The following is a 23,027-nucleotide window of genomic DNA, read 5'->3' on the forward strand; positions in this document are numbered from 1 at the left end:
TTTAACTTGAAGCAGTGATGGCCCTCTATTCAAACCAGTCTCAACATCATAGCTTATATTACCTAAATTACAAGAATAAGTATTTTCATCATCTTTCATGGAGTAGGTTTTTGTATGACGAAACATTGGTGCAAATTATTTTTACATATGCATTCCTAAATATTCATTCATTCATTTTCTCTTTGGCTTAGTCCCATATTAGTCTGGGGTTGCCACAGCAGAATGAACCACCATAATATCCAGCATATGTTTTACGCAGCAGATGCCCTTCAAGCTGCAACCCATCATTGGGGAACACTCTGTCAACTTTAGCATACCCAATTCACCTGTACCACATGTTATTGGACTGTGGGGGAAACCCACGCAAACCTGGGGAGAACATGGAAACGCCACACAGAAATGCCAACTGACCCAGCTGAGGCTCAAGCTAGTGACCTTCTTGCTGTGAGGCGAATGTGACACTCACTGCGCCACCAGCCCATTCCTCAATGATTAAATGCTAATAATTCTGATCATTTAAATCATGTGATTATAAGTTGTTGTGAGGCACAGTATTTATCTTTATTATCCTGCCTCTTTTTGTGTGCGAAACAGCTCAATTTAATGAACATGTCAGTCCTCGTGTCTTATTAATTATCACCAGCCACAACCTGCTAATCATGATAAGCAAGAGTTACAGGAAGTTAAGTGTGGAATTTAGATTAGACACTAATTATCTGTGTGTGCATGTGTCTCTCCCTGTGATTGTGTGTTGGTGATAATTACTACAGTATTTGACGTTGTATGCAATGTTTTAGTTCAGTATTGCCAATATTAGCTGTGGTTCTTTATCATTTTTAAATGCAACTTTTCTCAGTGTTTAATTTAATTCACTGAGACATTCTTTAGAAATGAAAACTACTCAAGAAAATGAAAGTGAAGTGTTTCAGGACCTGCACTTAGAGAAAGAGCTCATTAATGCTTCAAAATGAAGCAGAGAAAACACTCAATATACCTTTTTATAACCACCACCATCTGCATAATGAAATTCTACTTCAGATGACGATTATGTGTGTATATGAAAGACACTTTTTTCTGTGTGAGCTATAGGATTACAATATAGAAAAGTCATTCATGATGTCTGATAATATCTTTTGCAAAAGATGTTACCAGGTTCAAATAAAAAAAGGGACATCTAATATAACAAATGTTGACAACTGGCAGAAACTTCCTACTTAATAGTTTTTAGCACCAATTGCTTACCAAAAATAGCCAAACATTAAGAGACAGGAAGCCAAACAACAAAAGAAGAAATAAATAAATTAACTTCACAAACTGGGACTCGCTGCTTCCTAAACTAAACTAAACTAAACTAAACTAAACTAAACTAAACTAAACTAAACTAAACTAAACTAAACTAAACTAAACTAAACTAAACTAAACTAAACTAATTTAAACTTAATTAAACTAATCTAAACTAAACTAAGTTAAACTAAGTGAAACTGCTGCATGTTTCCTACTGTGTTTCCTGCAGCCCATGAGTCTATGGGTGTTTTGGGGCAGTGGAGAAGTTTTGACATGAACTGACATTTGTGTTGTTTTCAATATCTTAAAAACACATAAATGGCTAAAGTGTGATAACACTGTAAACAGCAGCTGGGGTGCAATAATACATTTACATTTACTTTACATTTAGTCATTTAGCAGACGCTTTTATCCAATGCGACTTACAAATGAGGACAAGGAAGCAATTTACACAACTATGAAAGCAACAATGAAAAAGTGCTGTAGGCAAGTTTCAGGTATGTAAAGTGTAAGACGCAGAACATTGGTAATTTTTATTTTATTTTTTTTTTCTGTAATACAGTTAGCTTTGAAGCCAGAGGCAATTGCAGATTAGGAAGGGAAGTGGAGACTAAATAGTTGAGTTTTTAATCGTTTCTTGAAGACAGTGAGTGACTCTGCCGTTCTGATGAAGTTAGGGAGTTCATTACACCAACTGGGCAGATTAAATGCAAGAGTTCGGTAAAGTGATTTCTTTCCTCTTTGGGATGGAACCACTAGGCAACGTTCAGTCACAGAATGCAAGTTACTGGAGGGCACATAAATCTGCAGAAGTGAGAGCAGATAAGGAGCAAAGCCAAAAGTCGCTTTGTAAGCAAACATCAGAGCTTTGAGTTTGAATTTGAGCAGCAACTGGCAGCCAGTGCAAACGGATGAGCAGCGGAGTGACGTGCTCATTTAGGTTCATTGAAGACCACTCGTGCTGCTGCGTTCTGAAGCAGCTGAAGAGGTTTGATAGAGTTAACTGGAAGCTCGTCTAGTAGAGAGTTGCAATAGTCCAGTCTGGAGAGAACAAGAGCTTGAACAAGGAGCTGCATGTTTAGATAGGAAGGGTCAGACCTTTCTGATGTTATAGAGTGCGAATCTGCAAGATAGAGCAGTTCTAGAAATGTGGTCAGAGAAGTTTAGTTGGTCATCAATCGATACTCCAAGGCTTTTCACCATTTGGGATGCAGTAATGGTTGCCCCATCCATCTGGATTGAAAAGTTAAGATGTTGAGCAGATACTTCAAGCATTTCCATTTTTTTTAATACCCAAGCAGCATGTTTGTATGTGTTTGTGTTTTTGAAAAAAAAAAATGTTTATGTGTGGTTAGTGAAAAACTAAAATCTTGAAGTCACTGAAACAAGGCAGTGAAACACATAGAGAACATTTGTTCACAAGACTTCTGAGAACTGGATCTTGTAGCCTAGTGTTTTTGTTTCAACACAGAAAACATGAAAAACGTTATTAGTAATTTATTGTGAATAATATAGTTGTTTTAAAACATACTATAGTAAAGTAGCTAGTTGAAATAATTTGTTTTATTAATTCAATAGTTGCTGTGTTAATATAACCACTAGCCTATGGTAATATATACATATATTAATATATACATTTATAATTGTTTATGTCATATAACATTACATTTTATTATATAGGCCTATGTTTTTCATTATACGCTATACATTATAGGATACACTTTGTATAGCAATGACACTATAAGTGGCCTGTATTTCACATAAATCATGAAGATAAGAATAAAAGCCTTACTCGACCAGAATTCTATCTTGACATTCCTCAAAATGTATGTGTTGATCATCAGTCGCGCTATTCCTCTGAGGAGAAAGTAAATTTTTCATCGCTGTCCAATACCATCCAAAGTAGCGTGCTTATCTATGATAAAGCTTGTCGTTTTATGCCATGAAACACTTGACATGTTGCATGCATCTCTTGCAGATGATGCTAACAACAAAGCCTTGTGGGAGTGGTAGAATTAACTCTAATGAGTTCAGACTGAGAAACTAGACATAGAGTTGGTTTCATACTGATTACTTTATCAAACAATATTTGTTTTCAACATGCACTCGCTGCATTTAAAAGTAGACACTTTAAGCTTTCTATAGATATACGTCTCATGTCTGCGTGTTTTGTTTTTGCTGAGTTTCAGTGCATTTTACGGACGTGTTTCTAAAAACAGTTCATGGAGAGAAAGACAGAATGCATACACTGTTTATTATCCTTATTTTGCAAAAGCACAAACGTGTGTTGTCATTGTAAGTGTACACAATAAAATCTAGACACCAAACAGATTTGATTGATGTATTGATCTTTTCTGTACGATCAAAACTAAAAGTGTAATTTAAGTTCTTTTCAGCATTATGAGAAGAAGATGCATCAAAACGCGTATACGCGGTCTTCGACCTATGTGGGTTAAATGAGGCTACTGCTCAGCCTGGATTCATCTTCTAATTATTTCACTCGGGTTTGCAGCTTAAAGTCATTTTTTAAGAAATGTAATTTATTACAGTCAGTGTAAGTTATCTGTCAGTGCTTTCTTAATATACTTTCTTTATTAAATTTTGTACTACATATACTAGCAAATTTTTAAATCTAAAATTTAATTGGCATTTCTGTGTGGAGTTTGCATGTTCTCCTCATGTAGCCCAACTAAACTGGCAATAGTAGACAGCACTTGGTTGCAGCTGGAAGGGCATCCCCTGTGTAAAACATATGCTGGATAAGTTGATGGTTCATTCCGCTGTGGCAACCCCTGATGAATAAGGGGACTAAGCTAAAGGAAAATGAATGAATGAATGAATGAATGAATGAATGAATGAATGAATGAATGAAAATAATTCAACTTCATCTGTGAAAGGAAAGCTACAGTTGTGAAAAACAATGCAGCTACAAAGCAGTTGTGTTAAATTAATCCAGTTTAATACCAACAGAAAGTTTGCAAGTTTCAGCTAAAATACATGCAAAGTCAGTTCTACAGAGGAACATTGTGTTATTATCTGGCTTAATCTAGTTTATGTTTGAGCCCGACAAGTGTCTTTCACATATATTCAGGTTATAAGCATGTGTAAGTAATATGAAACATTCAAATATCTATGAGTTTTTTATTTGAGATGCACAAATGCAGAAACAGAAGAAGCTCTGTGGAAATAGAAGCGTTCGGATTCCATTTTAGCTTTCTCTGCTATATCATTAGAGTGCCTTTGGCAAAGCCCCTTCGCTGCACGGGGTGTATGCGCGTGACCTGGAGGGTTTGTGATCTCACTCGCCCGGATGTATATTTTTGTAGTGCCCAAACTTTGTTCGCTGTAGGGTTTGCCAAGCTAACTCTGTCAAAGCTAATGTTTCACATTTGCATTGAACTTTAAGCATATTGCATTCAGAGATGTTGTTCATGTTCACACAGCTACAGCTAAATAACATATCATAGTGGACCACACATTTTAATGTAATGATAGTCATTTTGGATAAAAGTGTCTGCAAAGTGCAGGAACGTAGAAAGAGCCATTTCAGGTGTAGTGCAGACCTTGCAAAGTGCACCAGATGCTTTTAATCTTCTGCATCTTACACAACCTAGCACTCAAAATCTTAATTGTGCTCTGAAACAAACCTGAAAATGGAATGCAAAATTGACTTTACCAAAGATATTTTGGTCAAGCTTGCGCTGTTGCCTGATTTACATCAATCATTTAGTAAAATTGGTGTTAAAACAGCATAGATAGAATAGGTAAACAATCATTGGGTAGGATTTATCTTCCTTCTTTTACTTTCTGTCCCTACTTTCCTTCTTTACTTTTTTTCTTTGGCTTCCTTCCTCCTTATTCTTTTAGAATATTAAAGAAAAATGTGTGTGTGAAGGAGAAGCAGCAGGCAAATGCAATAAAACACATAGCTGACAAGATCTTAATTGAGCTGCTGGATTCTGCTCAAGAACAGACACACACGCACACACACACACACACACACACACACACACACACACACACACACACACACACACACACACACACACACACACACACACACAAGCGCATACACACACACAAATCTAATAAGAGCCCAGTGAAGTGAGGGAAGAGGAATTGAATAGAGACCGGGATGGAGGGCATGAGCAAATTTACTAGTGGGAGGGAGGGAAGGAAGAGAGTGTATGTGAGCGGGAGAACTGGAAGGTCAGAGTGATTTGCTACTTTGGTAGTAAAAAATCACTCATGCATTAAAAAATTGCAGTTCCAAACAAGTAAGTTGTTTTCTTTATTCTGTTGAACACAAAATAAGATTTATTGAAGAATGTTGGAAACATGTAACTATTGACTAGTTTCATGTAAAAATAAATACTATTGTTCTATGTCAGTGGTTACAAGTTTAAACTTTTTAACATTATTTGAGATATACAGTTGAAGTCAGAATTATTAGCTCCCTTTTGATTTTATTTATTTATTTTTTAGATTTCCCAAATTATTTTTAACAGATTCAGGAAATGTTCACAGTATGTCTGATAATATTTTTTCTTCTGGAGAAAGTCTTATTTGTTTTATTTCGGCTAAAATAAAAGCAGTTATTAATTTTTTAAACACCATTTTTGGGACAAAATTATTAGCCCCTTTAAGCTAATTTATTTTTCGATAATCTACAGAACAAACCATCATTATAAAATAACTTGCCTAATTACCATAACCTGCCTAGTTAACCTTATTAACGTATTTAAGCCTTTAAACGTCACTTTAAGCTGTATAGAAGTGTCTTGAAAAATATAAAGTAAAATATTATTTACTGTCATCATGACAAAGAGAAAATAAATCAGTTATTAGAAATAAGTTTTTAAAACTATTATGATTAGAAATGTGATGAAACAATCGTCCCTTCATTAATCAGAAATTGGTGAAAAAATAAACAAGAGCGCTAATAATACAGGGGGGCTAATAATTCTGACTTCAACTGTATACAGTTGCAATCAAACTTATTATTATTTTGTTTATTTTTTGATATTTCCAAAATGATGTTTAAGAGAGCAAGGAAATGTTCACAGTATGTCTGATAATATTTTTTTTTCTTCTGGAGAAAGTCTTATTTGTTTTATTTTGGCCAGAAAAAAAAAACAGTTTTTTTATTTTTAAAAGTGATTTTAAGGTCAAAACTATTAGCCCCTTTAGGCTATATTTTTTGATACTCTACAGAACAAACCATCATTATACAATAACTTGCCTAATTACCCTAACCTGCCTAGTTAAACAAATAAACCTTGAAAAACTAGTCATCATGGCAAAGCTAAAATAAATCAGTTATTAGAAATGAGTTATTATAACTATTATATGTAGAAATGTGTTGAAAATAATATTTCCATTAAACAGAAATTGGGGATGAAATAAACAGGGGGGCTAATAATTCTCACTTCAACTGTATATATTTGTGTTTAACAGAATATATAGCAATAAAGTCAAGGGTGAGTAAATGATGACAGAGCTTTCATTTGTGGGTAAACTATTCCTTTAAGAGAACAACAGAAGTTGGAAGAAGTCAAAGGAAGAGCCCAGGGCAAGTAAAACTGTATTCCCACAGTCCTCATCTCATGAATAATCTAAGTAAAGGTTGATCAGTCAAGCTGACATTGAATTAATAGATTGAGCGAAACATGAGGAGAGGAAACGTGTTGAAATTGCTGCACTGGGGAGGAAGATTAAGAGGCACTTGTGATCTGTTATCATTTCAGATTCAGAACACTTTCTTTTGAGATATACTGTGCGCTTATTCTACTCAATGTGTGTGTACTGTGCTCTATACTCAATTGCATGGCTCTTTGTAGAGCAGAAAATCTCAACATTAACAGTAGAATTTTTCAACCTCTATAAAAAATGTATTTGCTCACTTTGTCTGTGTCTGTTTCACTCTTTGTTCCTCACAGAAAAAGATGAGAGCGATTGATTAAACCTGCTTTAATTTAATGTATCTGTCGCTTTAATTGAACAAAGATGAATGAATGTGCAATGAAGTCAGACGCTGGTGAAAGTAGTTTTAAAGGCATAATAACATTCCTCTTGAGGTTGGCTTAGGGGTTATGATTTCATATGAGACTTAAAATAATAATAATAATAATAATAATAATAATAGTAATAATAATATATTATTAGTATACCATGCTGACTGTATTTGTCTAAAGGCTGCGTGTTTTCAAATTTTCCAAGGATTAGTATATTTTTTCTGTTTCTTGGTAATTTCTGAGACTCGTTTTAGTTGTTTTCTCATTTTTTAAAACAATACAATTTTAGCTCAACAATAAAATTGAAAATATTACATTAAACTAACATAAAAATGTTCATAAACATTGCTGACAAAAAATTGCTGTGGCATGTGTACAGAAATTGATACTATATTTGTATAGGTTTTATTTGTATATTTATTAGTTTAAGTTAATTAATGTCTGACCAGTTTCAGTGTACTTGTTTAGCTGCACAGTTCTTATTATAGCTCAAGGTTGCTGTTTGAGGAAAGCAATGCTGTAATAAGCTCTGAGGGAGTAAGATGTTCTCACTTTGTTTATTAATTATGAAGCAATTATTGTAAAGTTTCTGCCCTCAATGACATTCACATTGGCACTACAGCATGTCATTATTAATGAGTGGAACGATGATGTATGTTGGGTGTGTGCTTGTTTACTGCATGTCAGAGTTATGCAAATTCTAGCGTGATGTACAAATGAATAGGCATGTTCATCAAACTGAAATTATTGTCGTTAACATCATAGTTTCACAGCCTCTGAGTACATGTGTTAGAGCAATTACAATTATGTAAGTGTTTTTAAAGGAATGACAATGTTCAGTGTCACTGTGTCTGTTTTTCTCTCTTTACAGGAAAACAATTGAGGTGAAGATTATAGACGATGAAGAGTATGAAAAGAATAAGACCTTCAGCATTGAGTTAGGCGAGCCAGTGCTACTTGAGATTGGACAGAAGCATGGTAAATTGTCTGTTAATGTATTTTTAGTAACTTCATACACACATAATCAAGTACATAGCTCTATGTGAAAAAGCGGTTGCCACCATTGTTAAAACTTAACTTAACTCTGGCTTATCACAACTGAGTTCAATTTTTCTAGCCACACCCAGGCCTGATTACTACCACACCTGTTCGCGATCAATCAGTCACTTAATTAAGACCTGCCTGACAATATGAAGTAGACAAAAGGATCCTCAAAAGTTAAACATCATGCTGAGATGCAAAATAATATGTGAAAAAAACTTAAATTTTGGGACTAGTAGGATGTCGAATTAGAAATAGAAAAAAAAAATAGAAAACTTTACTTTTACCATACACCACACTGCTTTAATGCCAACTGTAGATGTCTTTGGCTAAAAGGGAGCTAAATGAAGTGACGACCCACTTAGAAATCCTCAACTCTACAGCTCTCATATTATATCAGGTAAGTTCACACTATGCTGAATACTCATTACTAATTTACATATGGTTAGTTAAACTGCCGACACTGAATGCTAAGAATAAAACGTGAAAGTGTAATGCTAAGTTATTAAGGTAAAGTTGGTTTTATATTCACAAATTCATTCAGTGACAACTTGTGACACACTCCCTATATTGTTTTCCACGGCACTTTGATTATTCAGTCTGAAATAATCTGCAAGTGTGACTTGAAAACAACATTAACACTGTTTATTTGACTGTTGTAAAAAAAAAATGTTGTAGTTTGATAGTCATTGCTGCTAATATGATTTCGCTATTTAGAGTTTGCAAATAATACTTTTATGAAATTATATTATTATAGAGAAAGTCAGAATGTGCAAAAATAAAACCAACTTTACCTCTATGTATAGGTTCACATACCCTGCCGTACAGGTGTAGTTCACTGTCAGAATGCAGTAGTTTTGCTTGTTGATGATTAATTACCCAGGCTTTGTACAGCTCCATCTTTTTTCCTTGTCTTTGGCTAGGCAGAACCTTGGTTATTAGCACTACATAGTGCTGAATCTAGTAATCATGGAACATTATTTCTTGCACATGACCACACAGAACAACATTGTTGGCATCTAAACACTTGTAGGCCTTTATCTTTTCTCTTGTAAAATCACCTGGAGCTTTAATGAAATTGTATATTTTGGGTACGCTTGGTCATTTCTTCTTATCCAAATTTATTAGGAGGGTGCTATCGCAAATGGATCTGTCAGACGAACGCCGCTTACTTTAACATTAATTTTGTCTGTTATAATATGCTGAAAGCATTATGTAAATAATATATTTAATATGTAATCAATATATCTTTTTTCTAAGACAACAACAAACTCTGTACCACATCGGATGTTATTCCCTCGCTGTAAATGCTAGCGCTTCCTTTTTTTTCTGCCACCTCCATGCGCGCATTTATAAACATGGCAATTGGTCTATAGGGAGAGCCATTTTATACAAATGGTCACTTTTTCAGGAGTGATCGGCCAACTAGTCAAACTAGTCAAAGACCAGACCTGAATCCAACTGAGATGCTGTAGCATGTCCTCAAAAAAGCTGAATTACAACAATTCTGCAAAGATGAGTGGCCCATTGTTCCTCCACAGCTCTGTTACTGACTCATTGCAAGTTATCAAAAAAGCTTGATTGTTGTTGTGGGAAAGTGTGGCTCGAACAGGTTTTTGGATTTAGAGCAAAGCTGCTTTTTCACACAGGGCTATGTAGTTTTGTGTTTTGTTTTCGCTTAATAATAAGAACCTTCATTTCAACACTGCATGACATATTTACTTGTGTTATCTTTGACTAATATTATAATTTTTTCAATGATCTAAAACTTTAAAGTGTAACAAACATGCAAAAAAAAAAAAAAAAAAAGAAAAGTCATAAGCAAACACCTTTTTGCACCACCGTGTGTATATAAAATTAGAAAAAAAATATCACTGGTAAATAATTAATAATTAATTACTGATATTTATTTTCACCACTGGGTGAAATAATAAAGCTAACTACAGTATGTCTTACTATTCTGACTCTTCTTCTTCTTCTTCTTAATAATAATAATAATAATAATAATAATAATAATAATAATAATAAGAAGAAGAAGAAGAAGAAGAAGAAGAAGTATACTATTATTATATATTCTGTGACGGTGATATCTCCTGGCAAAATCAACAAAACATCATCCATAAACAAATTAAAAAAAATAGTGGCCATTTATCAAATGTAAAGTTGGTGTGTGGACACTACTTGTGTTTGTATTTTTATTTAACATTCATTAATTGCAAAATGGGTTAAGCAGTGGCGCAGTAGGTAGTGCTGTCGCCTCACAGCAAGAAGGTCGCTGGTTCGAGCCTCGGCTCAGTTGGCTTTTCTGTGTGGAGTTTGCATGCTCTCCCTGCGTTTGCGTAGGTTTCCTTCGGGTGCTCCGGTTTTCCCCACAGTCCAAAGACATGCGGTATAGGTGAATTGGGTAGGCTAAATTGTCTGTAGTGTGTGTGTGTGGATGTTTCCCAGAGATGGGTTGTGGCTGGAAATGCATCCGCTGCGTAAAAAAAAGTTGGCGGTTCATTCCGCTGTGGCGACTCTGGATTAATAAAGGGACTAAGCCGACAAGAAAATGAATTAATGAATAATTGCAAATTGTCAGACCTTTAATAATAAGATTATGAGGGAATGTTTACTAATTAGTGAAAAAAATAATTGAAATAGAAGAGGCTAAAAATTTAGATTCTGTTTTATGTTCACAAGCAGCCATGTTAATGTGTCTCTTTTTGCTGAACATTCTCAGAAAAGAAATAACTTATTAGAGGTGCAGTTGAAGCCACAAATACCTTTTATGGAGGTAATTTAAATGAAAGATAAAAGGTTAAAAATAAAAGAAAGGAAAAACTAAATTAAAAACAAGTGGATGAATTGAGTTCAGCAGTCATTAATTAGTGCTCTGTTAAGCAACACATTTTAATGGAATAAAATAATTTCTTTCTCTTAGCATGCATGATTTCATATTCCAAGTCTTATAAGAAAAAGTAGTTTCTCTATGGAAATGTGTACAGTAAAGACACTAATATCTTCAGGCAGTAAAGTTTATTACAAATACTTGGCAGTCTCTGTATATTCTCGTCTTAGCTATCCATTCTCTACTTTATTTTAACTGATTTCACTAATAACTTTCATCTTCAAACAGCTTACCTTACAATTCAGTTAGCACAATGACACTTGTATGATTTATGAAATATCCTGCTTGTCAGTTTAAAAAAATTGGGAAGTGTCTTTCAACATTCATTGTTAAACATTATGTGCTAATTTTGTTTTTCTTTTTAATATCTGCATTCTAATAGCCAAACAAATGTGATTTTTTATCATGTTTTTGCTGTAGGAGACTCTAATGAGAATAAGCCAGAAATCGGGGCAGAGGAGGAGGAAGTAGCAAAGATGGGATGTCCCAGTTTGGGAGAACATACTCGATTGGAGGTGGTGATTGAAGAATCTTATGAATTTAAGGTATACTGCTTTCATCAACCTTACAGTATATGACTTTATACACGATAAGTATTTTTCTGAACTAAAGTTTTTAATTTTTTTTTAATTGTTCAAAACTGCATTGTGATTGCTGTTTAATATTTAGGCTGCATCATCACATGTGGCTAATATTCATTATTATTGTTTGTCTACAGTATAAACATAATTAAAATTCTGAATATGTAATAAATACACAGTAAATGTCATTTGTCCACCAATAAAAATAGCTCAAACAATGCAATAGAATCAAGCTGTGCAGCATGTTGACTGTAAGCTGGTCTGGAACAGTTCTTAATATGTGGCTGTCTCGCTCTCATGTGTAGAATACAGTGGATAAGCTCATTAAGAAGACTAACCTAGCTCTGGTTGTTGGCAGCAGTAGCTGGAGAGAGCAGTTTGTCAGTGCTGTTACTGTCAGCGCAGGTACGGATGCTTCTTTTTGTTTGTTCATTCATGTGGTCACTTGACCATCATTTGTTGCACATTTACAATTATTAATATTTATTCATGTATTTAGGGTCTCTCCCCAAATAAGTTGTTGATTCCTAAATGCATGCATACAAGTAACAATGAACACTAGCAGTCCAAATTTAAAAAAATAAATCAATGCTTTAATTCAAGAAAATAATATGATCAAAATGGATGGTACTAACTTTTTTCGTTTGTTTTTATTTCTGTTTAAATATTGATAATACTAGCATTTAGAATAATTACAGTTTTTCTCAGTTACTTTGGTGCATTTCTCACAAAACTATTTACATTTGCACAACAGTTAATGCATTTCTCAACACAATTAGTCATTTGTGCACATCATAGTAGCAGTTTCTCATTCCTTCCTTCTTTCATTCATTACAAAAAGGTTGTCAAAATCTGTCAAGCTAATTAAAAAAATATTAATTGCTGAAAATGAAAACTGTAATAATTAGAATAAAGAATAATTAGAATGATTTTAGATTATCTGACATGCCATCAAGAATACATTACATTTTTAAATACATCAAATTAGAAAACAGCATCATTATCATTATTATTTATATATATTTTTTTCAAAATGCTACTGTTTTAACTGTATTTGTAATCAAATATATGCAGTCTTGATGATTATTAAACACTTCTTTCTAAAAAGATCTTTCTAAAAAAGTCATACTAAGCCCATTTTTGAGCATAATTTGTTTAAAGTGTATGTTGTGCTGTATCTGTTTGAATATGTATAAACATATCAACAATATTTATATGATAAAAAAGTTCTTACTTATGCATGTATAATGCATGTGTCATCTATACTGGTAAACACAAGTAGCAACAATAAAATACACATAGATAAAAGATGTCACTGATTAAACACAACCACTCAAAAAAGACTGTGTCCCTTTTAGCAATGCATACTGTAGTAAAGTGCACTGTAGGCTATATACTGTACAATGAACAAATTGTATGGCCCTGAACATCTGATTGATCAGAATTTCATTCTGACGTGTTTAGATTTTGAAGGAGATGTGAGGCATTCTGCATTTTGTGTATGCAGTTTTGAAATTGTGCATTGAGTTTTGAAACAAAAGGTGACAGGTTTTGAAAACATGTGTAAGCAGTAAAAAAAAACTTTAATTGAGAGCAGTGCTTGATTTTAAACACAGGTGAAACTGATTTGAGGCAAAAGCTTCATTTTGCAAGAGGAGTCAGTGGTTTTGTAAAGATTTTTGAAGATGATGTTTTGAGTTTAATTGTTTGAGAAAATAGTTTAGCAATTGAGAAAAACTGTAAATGTACATTGATATGAGTGATCAGGTTATTGTACAGAAATAAAATGATTAATTCTGGCAACCACACCAATGACAGCTTTTTTTAGTGTAAATATGTTCTTTTACATCTTAAGGTAGTTTTAACTCTAACATGTTCCTCATCATTTTTGTAATTTGTTTTGTCAGGCGACGATGATGAGGAGGAGAGTGGTGAAGAACGCCTTCCATCCTGCTTTGATTATATCATGCACTTCCTGACAGTCTTCTGGAAGGTTCTCTTTGCCTTTGTCCCACCTACAGAGTACTGGAATGGATGGGCTTGCTTCATTGTTTCCATCTTTTTAATCGGTGCGTTGACAGCGGTCACTGGTGATCTCGCTTCCCACTTTGGGTGCACTGTTGGCCTGAAGGATTCAGTCACCGCTGTGGTCTTTGTTGCCTTGGGGACATCAGTTCCAGGTTAGTATCCAAAAGAAAAAGGTCCCAGATCCAACTGCTTATCATTGTGTTTTAAATAATGCAAAGAAATGGGCATCCAGGCTAAGTCCAATCTTTTTTTATGTGTTTTATAACCGATGGCACAACAAAATCACATTTTACAATAAGGTTGTATTATTTAATGTTAGTTATCATGAACAATGAACAATACATTTATTCATCTTTGTTGAGGTTAGTTAATGGACATAATGTTGTTCATGGTTAGCTCATGTTAACTCAATGCATTAAAGGTGCGGTAGGTGATTGTCTTCAGAAGCACGTGTTGTTGTGCTGGTTGAAAGTCTCTTCACATTCCAATAGTACTGATTAAAGTAAATGATCTAAATGTGTTTATATGTATTTTTATATTCTGGGTAAGGAATAAGACTAAAAAATATTCATCCAATTAAAATATGTCAGGCCGACAATTCTCATAATTCTGATAATAGCCTAAACTGTCTATCAACAAATGTATATTTGAACAAATGTGCAGCCGTTCACGCAGATCCACCATTTGCATGTGCACACACGACACGCCTAACTGCACACAAGAGAGAGTCACCAGTAAAAATAAATGCTGAATCTAAACTTTAAAATGCTGAATCAATATTTGAGTTAGTTTTGCCCACTGAAGGAAGGACGACACCATGGCTGAAGTATTTTTGTTAGACAGGTGATGTTCTGTTTTAAAACTATTTTAGTCACGCAAATGTTGAAGTAGATTTTATTGTATTATGAATTAATAATATGTGCAGAAGTGTTTTTCAGAAATCTTCTCGTGAAAGATTAATGTGACTATTTTCAGTTTCATAGACTCCTTTTACAGCATCAATAATGTAGATTTGTATTTAGTTTAACAACTAAACATCAGTAAATAGCGCTATTCCACCTAGTCTGCTTTACTGAGGTGGTTTTATATTCACATTGGTTCATTTTTTAATACTGACAGCCTGTGACTTTTTATTGTTCACCGCTACTCTAAAAATTGGCTCTGAAATAGCATGTAGGTATGGCTTAGTAATAAGTGTAATTCCTGCACATCACCAGCTAAGCATTAAGCATAACAGTTTCTTTAGGACAAAGCGCATGAGAGAGTGAGACCAGCGATCCTTGCATGCATGAAATATTGCACATTAAGATAAGTTTTGCTTGCTAACTACACAACTGAAAACCTGCTACAGTAGATACAGTACAGTTTTTCGTTCAGAGTTGTAGTATCATAAAGTACTTTAAAGTTTTCTAATTGACGAATGACATGATTTAGTGGGTCTCGGTCAACTTTAATGTGCACATACATGATTTCAGGAGGGGTGGGCTTTGGGACTGTGTTTTCAAAGATATTCTAACGGATAGCATTTTGGCAGATCACCTACTGCACCTTTAACTAATGCTACCAAGCATGGATTTGGATTTTAATAATGCATTACTAAATATTGATGTAGGCTATGAATAATAGACTGTGCTTTTGTTCATTATTAGTTCATGTAAGCAAACCAACACTAACCAACACTATCTTAGGTACCCTTATTGTAAAGTGTGACCATAATAATTGTAATCACTAAAATAACTCTGCTTCATTGAGTCTGTCTCACCTGGCAGTTCTTCTTCATCATCATGAAGGAGGTGAATGGATGTGGCAGTTTATGTTGCATATGTTGTGGCTGTTTATTAGAGCAGAAGGGCATTCATGTGTGGTTTAACTCTTCTCTAGGCCACGTGTTTGCAGCTGGTGTGCTCGTTTCTTTGTTTATTTATTTCATTCTCATTTTTTTCACTCACCTTAACTCTCATCATTCTCTCTTCCTCCTATTTTCTTTCTCTTCCTTTTCTCTTAGTTCCTCTTTTGCTCTTGTATTTTGCTTACCCCTTTCCCTGTCCTTGACCTCTGTTTCTAATACTTCCCACTTCTGTTTCCATCCAAGCCTGTTCTCTTTTTCAGATGATAACAAGAGCTTGCAGTGCTAATGATAATCGTGTTTATCTGACCATGCTTTTATTTGGCTTCTCCTTTGCACAGACACTTTTGCCAGCAAAGTAGCTGCCATCCAAGACCAATATGCTGACGCCTCCATTGGTAATGTGACAGGCAGTAATGCTGTCAATGTTTTCCTGGGCATCGGTGTGGCCTGGTCCATTGCTGCCATATACTGGCGGAGCAAGGGCAAATCTTTTCACGTTGATCCGGGCTCTCTGGCCTTCTCTGTCACACTCTTCACGGCTTTGGCTGTGGTGTGTGTCAGCGTGCTGTTGTATCGCCGGCGCCCCTCAGTGGCTGGAGGAGAACTCGGCGGCCCACGGACTTGCAAGATATTGACATCCTTACTCTTCATTTCCCTCTGGCTGATCTACATCCTGTTGGCTTCATTGGAAACATACTGTCACATCCCCGGATTCTGAAGCAGCAATACATGGAGAGGAATATGACAACAGCCAATGAAGGAGCATTTTTTTTTTATTTATAATTATTAGATATTTATCTTGAAGTCTACTTACTGTTGTCGATTTTTGTATTTTTTCATTTCCTTATCTAGAAATTGTGATGATGGCATCACTCACTGCTTCCAAGAGAACACAAAAAGAGTGATGTTTTATTTTAGTTGAGCTAATATTAAATTGAGATTTGTTTGTTTTAATGAACTGTCCCTTTAAGTTAGCTTGAATGCAGTATCTCAAACACCGTTCCTTGTTCCCTTGCCTTACACTTGTCCATCTCTCAGTGGTGTCTTAAACCCATCCAGACCAGTAACCAGTAACCAATGACTCATGTCTTTTGTACTCCTGTTTGAGCCAAACCAAGCCTTTGGTTACTGAATGAAAGAGTTTACCTTTTTCTTGGGGACATTTTTCTTTAATACAAAGTGTCAGTATTACTCTCATGTACTTGTAGATATGCTGTTTGACAATATATTATATATGAAGAGAATGACCAAACACAAACTTTATAATGACAAAGAGCAGACTGAATGACTTACTGTTGCTAAGATGAAAAGCATGCTTTATCACTTAATAAGAAGCAGACAGTTGAGAAGCATGTCAAGTCCATAAATAACCAAATCATGGAGGAGTGCATATATAAGTGCAGTCAGAAATAAAAAGGGAATGGAACTTAAAAATTAGGTTTATTGTTCTGGAATAATCCCAAAGAAGATCAGCCTGAATATTATGACAGTCACAGTGCTGAATATCATTCAAAATAATTCTTATATAAATATGTATATATTCTGTGTTTGCATTTGTGAGTGAGAGAGAGACTAAGTATAAACAGCAAGTAACTGATGTAATTGTATCTGTTTTGGTCTTCTCCCATGATGACCACATTCTTTAACATCAATGTGAAATACTAGCCAGTTAATATGAAGTGACGCTTGACATGGTGACAAAATTACAATTCTGGCAGGCTTTACCCAGCAAACAATTGTGTTTAATAGATGTCTAATAGACATCCAAACATGGACAGCTCGGCTAAAACAAGGTGAAACCAGGGCTGTCAGTGAAAATCTAAGAGACATTCAAGGTGCGGTCACACTGGACTTTTCTCCTCAAAGACTTCCATTCATACGCATGTGTATGCGTCAAGCTGCCTTTGCGCTGCGCATGACATTCAGACATGACTGTTGGAATACGCCTCCTTGTGGTAGTCACACAGAACGTTTAGTTTTGTCATGTACCATGGAAAAGAAGCTGGATTCTTAGAAAGAAAGGGGTTGCAAAAATGGAGGGGTTGCATGGTTAAATGAATGGATGAATACTAGAAACTCATAGACCACGAAAGATTTTGAAGAGAATGTGAAGACAACATTAAAAAAATATTTTTTTAATTACTTATTTATGAATAAAATGTTTTTTTTCATATAAACGTTTTTTCTGATTCGAAAAAATTACGAAAAAACTAAGATTTCTCATCTCGTGCACACAGATCTGCATGGACAACACTGGACTACATCACATCCAGTCGACCGGTCACAAACCGTCTAGTGTCAGGAGTTGAAATATTTTAACGGACCCACAGCTCAAATCAGATCTGAATTTTCAGCATATGGAGATTATCAGAACTCCACTCAGCTCCCGGGCTACTCTCCATTGAAAATGAATGACTTCCAGTCAGTCAGTTGTCGTTTGTTGTATGCCGTGGAAAGGCGGCTTCAGACTGGAAACGTACGCTTGTGCGACAAGTTTCACAGTTTGCTGCGTTCGAAAGTTCAAGATGGGTGAACTTGGTGACCTGCGAAATCGCATCACATGACTGCGTGAGACCAATCGAAGATCAAAACATGACGTCTCTGGACAGAAATTTAAAACATGGACCAATCGCTCACTTTTTTTAACGTGTAATCATCTTGTTTAATCCCGCCCATTTTCGCAGCACCATTCAACAGAGTTTTGCATGCTTAAACTCTGGTGTGACCACAGCATAAGAAAAATCCAAAACTAGACTAGTCATAAAATAGACAGATTAGACAGTGATTTAGACAAATTATATGTGTAGTCATTCCTTTCTTTAATAGTCAAGTTTTGGCCTATTCTTATACGTCTAATATTTTTTTTACTGACAGCCCGAATTTAGTCTTGTTTTAGCCAAGATGATGTCTATTAGACACATATTACACAGCCACAAATTCAGCCTTGTTTTAGCCAAGATGACTATGTTTAGATGTCTATTCGACATCAATTAGACTGCCCAAATTCAGCCTTGTTTTAGCCAAGACGACTGTATAGTTGTCTATTAGACATATATTAGACACCCCAAATTCAGCCTTAAAGCAACCTTTGAAATAAACTACCAATTTTTAATGCATTTTAACTGAAATTATGTAATTCTGTTATAAGTATGTCCAGTAATATAAAAAGAAATAGACTAGATGTATACTCTAATACTTTTAGCAATAAGAACAGTTTTGTAATGGGAGGTTCTACAAAAGTAAAAACACTACAAAAAGTTTTTTTTTTTTTTTTGGGGGGGGGGGTGGCTTTGGGGTATTTTTTATTAAATGTATTATGTTTAGAATGACATGACCTGACAAGATTGAAAAGGTGCACAGGAAATTTGGAACCAAAACAAATGCTTGTACTGTTATTCATCAGTATTGGTTTACCATGGGACGACACGGTGGCTCAGTGCTTAGCACTGTCACCTCACAGCAAGAAGGTCGCTGGTTCGAGCCTCGGCTGGGTCACTTGGTGTTTCTGTGTGGAGTTTGCATGTTTTCCCCATGTTTGCATGGGTTTCATCTGGGTGCTCCGGTTTCCCCCAGTCCAAGCACATGCGTTATAGGTGAATTCGGTATGTTAAAATTGACCATAGTGTATGAGTGTGAATGAGAGTGTATGGGTGTTTCCCTGTACTGGGTTGCAGCTGGAAGGGTATCCGCTGTGTAAAACATATGCTGGATACGTTGGTGGTTCATTCTGCTGTGGATACCCCTGATAAATAAAGAAAGTAAGCCGAAGGAAATTAAATGAATGGTTTACTATATCTTTGAGAATGTCTGTCTATCTGTGTCTAACTGCTGTGCAATTATTGTGTGAGACATCCAGGAAGATGGTGGGAGGCAGTGGCTCTGGCACAATGAATGATAGAGAGCACAGAAAAAAAAGAATGAATGAGACAGATTTAGCAGTAGCGTAGTAATTTAGCTCTCAAAAGCAGCTTCTCTCCTCAGTCTAGTACAGTATTCGGAGTGAGAGAACGTGCAGCCTGAGTATTTTTAGTATTATCCTGTTGCTAGGCGACACGCCCAGAGAGTCATTGTCTTGTCTGGGCCAAGTGATAGGTGTGTGTGTGTGTGTGTGTGTGTGTGTGTGTGTGTGTGTGTGTGTGTGTGGGGGGGGGGGGTGTTGCTCAACCAAATCTATTTAAGGCATAAATAAGCCTATAAAACCAACTTAACTTCTTATACTCACACAAGTTTAGAGAGGACTAGTTACTGGGGAGATCATCATATTGTTATGAGCGGAAATTATTGAATTATTATTATGAATTAGATTATTATGAATGATCATGCCAGTCCACATGGACTGGATCAGGTATCATCAGTAATGAAACCCACAACAGGCTGACATACAACAGAAGAGTTTGCACGTAATCGTTTTATAGGGTCGCAGTTTTCTGTCTCTCTGCCAGGCCGCTCTTCAAACACAATGAATTGAAGTGCAATCCCAAATGTCACACTGAAAAACAGCGAGAGTAATTGGATTACGCAGCCTGGCCAGAGAGAAAGAGAGAGAGCGAGTGGAAAGAGGGAAAGAGAAAGATCTGGGGAATGTAAACACGTTCCTGTCTACAAAATCACACACACACATCTGATGAAACTGCATGTAAAGGTGTTCATGCCATTTTTAAGAGAGAGAGAAAGTGTGCATTTGTATTGCTGGCCACTTGTCAGTTTTGTGATCCAGTGCATGTCTAAGTGTCTAACAGGCGCAAAACAGCCTACTGGTACAATAACAGTATATTTGACATTTAAAATCACCCGCAAAATGTAGGAATGTCATTACTTAAGACAATACCAAACCAAGTAACATACAAATAAATGAAATTAGAGCTCTTTTTAAATGAATATCTAAACATCTGTGTGATACCGTGTCATTTACGTTTCATTTAAAAGTGTGCTTGTTCTGTAAAAATGTGCAGTTACAATGGAACATCTTTTTTTATCCTAATTAGATGTTACTGATCTTACTGTGAATGTTTTTTTCCTTGGTGGTTTTTAAACAAATAAATGCTTACATTGTAATTTCCACAACCAGTTTATAATACCAACTCTTTTCTTCTTTTTGCAATAAATGGTTTTATAAAGCTACACCACATAAAACAGAAGTCAAGATCCATTACGTTTGTAATATTTTTGTTATGCAACAATGTTGATACACATTTCCATGTACTGTATGTAAAGTTACGGCAACAGTGGAATTACTCAGTGATTCACAGACAAGTGTATGGTTTCCTGATCACCCTGTTTATTAGACTTGATTATTCTTTCATGGCTTGATTGATTTCGTTGTTGAGTTTGTTTGTCATATAATGAGTGAATCACTAAGTGCTTTTCTTTTCCTTATATATGCCATTTTTTTGTTAGATTTGTCCCAAACGGATTTCATTCCATGTCTCCTTGATTTGTTGCATGAAACATTATTGCTGTAGTTAAATGTTTTAGAATGTGCTGTCCTAAGAATCTTTTTGTAAAATGTCTTTTATTAAAAAAGAATCAAATGAATTGAAGACTACAAGTTGAATGACATATCTTTCAAGGAGTGAATGATTTTTCAAATGTGCAAAGAAAAACCTTTAGCCTAAGAATATTCTTAAATATTTACAAACAACACTGATACGAATGAGTCATTGAGTTATTAGCTCAAACAGTGTTTATCTTTAGCTAAATTTCCATTTAAAGTTGTTATTTAACATAATTAGACTATTGCATATACAGTGGCTATAGAAAAGAATCACCCACCTACACAATACTTATATTTTGTTGCATTGTAGCCTGAAATGAAGACAGATACATTTTTTTTTTATCTAACTATATTTACTTAGTGCAACTTATAACACCAAACCAAAAGATATAACCATGTCTAAAAAAAACAAAAATGAACATAAAAAACGGAATCAATGGGTGGAAAAAGGATCACCCCCTTGTTTCAGTATTTTGCTGAATAACCTTTTGCTTTAATTGCAGCCTTTAATCTGTTGGGATACGTTTCTACCAACTTTGCACATCTAGACTTTGCAATATTAGCCCACTCCTCTTTGCAGAACTGTTCAAGTTCAGTTAAATTTGATGTAGTCCGTTTGCGGACTGCAGTCATTCCACAGATTTTCAATTGGGTTTAAGTCTGGACTCTGACTTGGACATGCCAAGACATTCACTTTTTTCTCCTTTAACCACTGAGTGGTCAGTTTTGCTGTGTACTGTAAGGTCCACCCAGTTGGCCCAATGCCGGTGTCCACTGGTGGATGAAGGTTCACTGCATGTTCGGTCTTTCCAGTGCGAAATGTTGATTTATATTAACTTAACTCATATCCGACTCCAATTTTAGTATGAGATGGTTTAGAATATTAATATATTTATCCTCGTTTTATCTGACTCCAATTATAAAACATTAAGAAGATTATATCAATATGTAATTTAGATAAATGTTTGAACCTTTTGTCTTCACTAGTAACTATTACATCCGTTCATTCGGGTGCTCATGTCGCTCAGAGAAATCGCCTCGGCCGAAGGCGTCCCTCACGGTCACACTCCGGTCAGTCTTGAATATTAAACAGAGGTAAATTGACTAATACTTTAGATGGCCGCTACCAGCGCGCTCGTTCTAAAATACTTTAGTTAGTCCCGCTTAGATGTACACCTTTGAGTTAAGACAATCATCATTTCTAATTAGAGGTTAGGGCATTAATATAAATGTACCCGACTACTGGACTCTATAGTAACTTTGGTTTTCACCAAGCCCATGGTTTCCCATATGAACTTAATTTAGAATAATATTACCTTCAAACAAAGGTCGGGTACCCAATCTAGGTTAGTCGTGCAACACCTTGTTGACCTAGACGGAAGTTATCGCCCTTTCCACCTAAGTACACATGAATCAATATCAAGAGTCAGCCGGATCGCTAAAACACAATTAGTGTGCCAATGCTCCATCTCAATTGGATTTTAGTCCGTCTACTGACCTGACGCAAGACGTGCGGAAACAAGGATACAGCGTAATCTACTTGAATTAATAATTACAGAGTGAGCAAAATATGGTCAAACATTACAATTTATTAGTCAGGTAAATGTATTATGCCAATTCAATCAGTCAATTCATAAATGATCAATACAAAACATCAAATTATCAAAGATAAATCCAAGATGAAAAAGATGCATTCCTGACTTTGAAATATACATAACATGGGGCAGACCCCATGTTATGGGCTGATCTGGTTAGGCAGAATCGCGCTGAGCTTTTCTTAGTCCTTACCTTAAATAATCCAAGAATTCCCTCAAGGAAGGGGGTGTGAATGTATAACAAAAGGCAT

General features: G+C 35.3%; 1 protein-coding gene across 3 annotated transcripts in view; it reads left to right on the forward strand.

Moving 5' to 3' along the window:
• The window catches only part of slc8a4b (solute carrier family 8 member 4b), an 84,673-nt gene extending 63,446 nt beyond the window's left edge, over nucleotides 1–21,227 (forward strand). The window contains exons 6-10 of one of the 3 annotated variants that reach the window (XR_012382441.1): nucleotides 8,170–8,276; nucleotides 11,650–11,774; nucleotides 12,116–12,215; nucleotides 13,718–15,631; nucleotides 16,026–16,759. Coding sequence is in view for 2 of the 3 variants with exons in the window: in XM_005166536.6 (XP_005166593.1) it covers nucleotides 8,170–8,276; nucleotides 11,650–11,774; nucleotides 12,116–12,215; nucleotides 13,718–13,990; nucleotides 16,026–16,405 (985 nt within the window). In the remaining variant the exon portion in view is untranslated. 3 annotated transcript variants of the gene reach the window in all.
• Nucleotides 21,228–23,027: the final 1,800 nt, after the last annotated feature.

The sequence above is a fragment of the Danio rerio genome, chromosome 7, assembly GCF_049306965.1.
Source record: "Danio rerio strain Tuebingen ecotype United States chromosome 7, GRCz12tu, whole genome shotgun sequence".
NCBI classification, from domain to species: domain Eukaryota; kingdom Metazoa; phylum Chordata; class Actinopteri; order Cypriniformes; family Danionidae; genus Danio; species Danio rerio.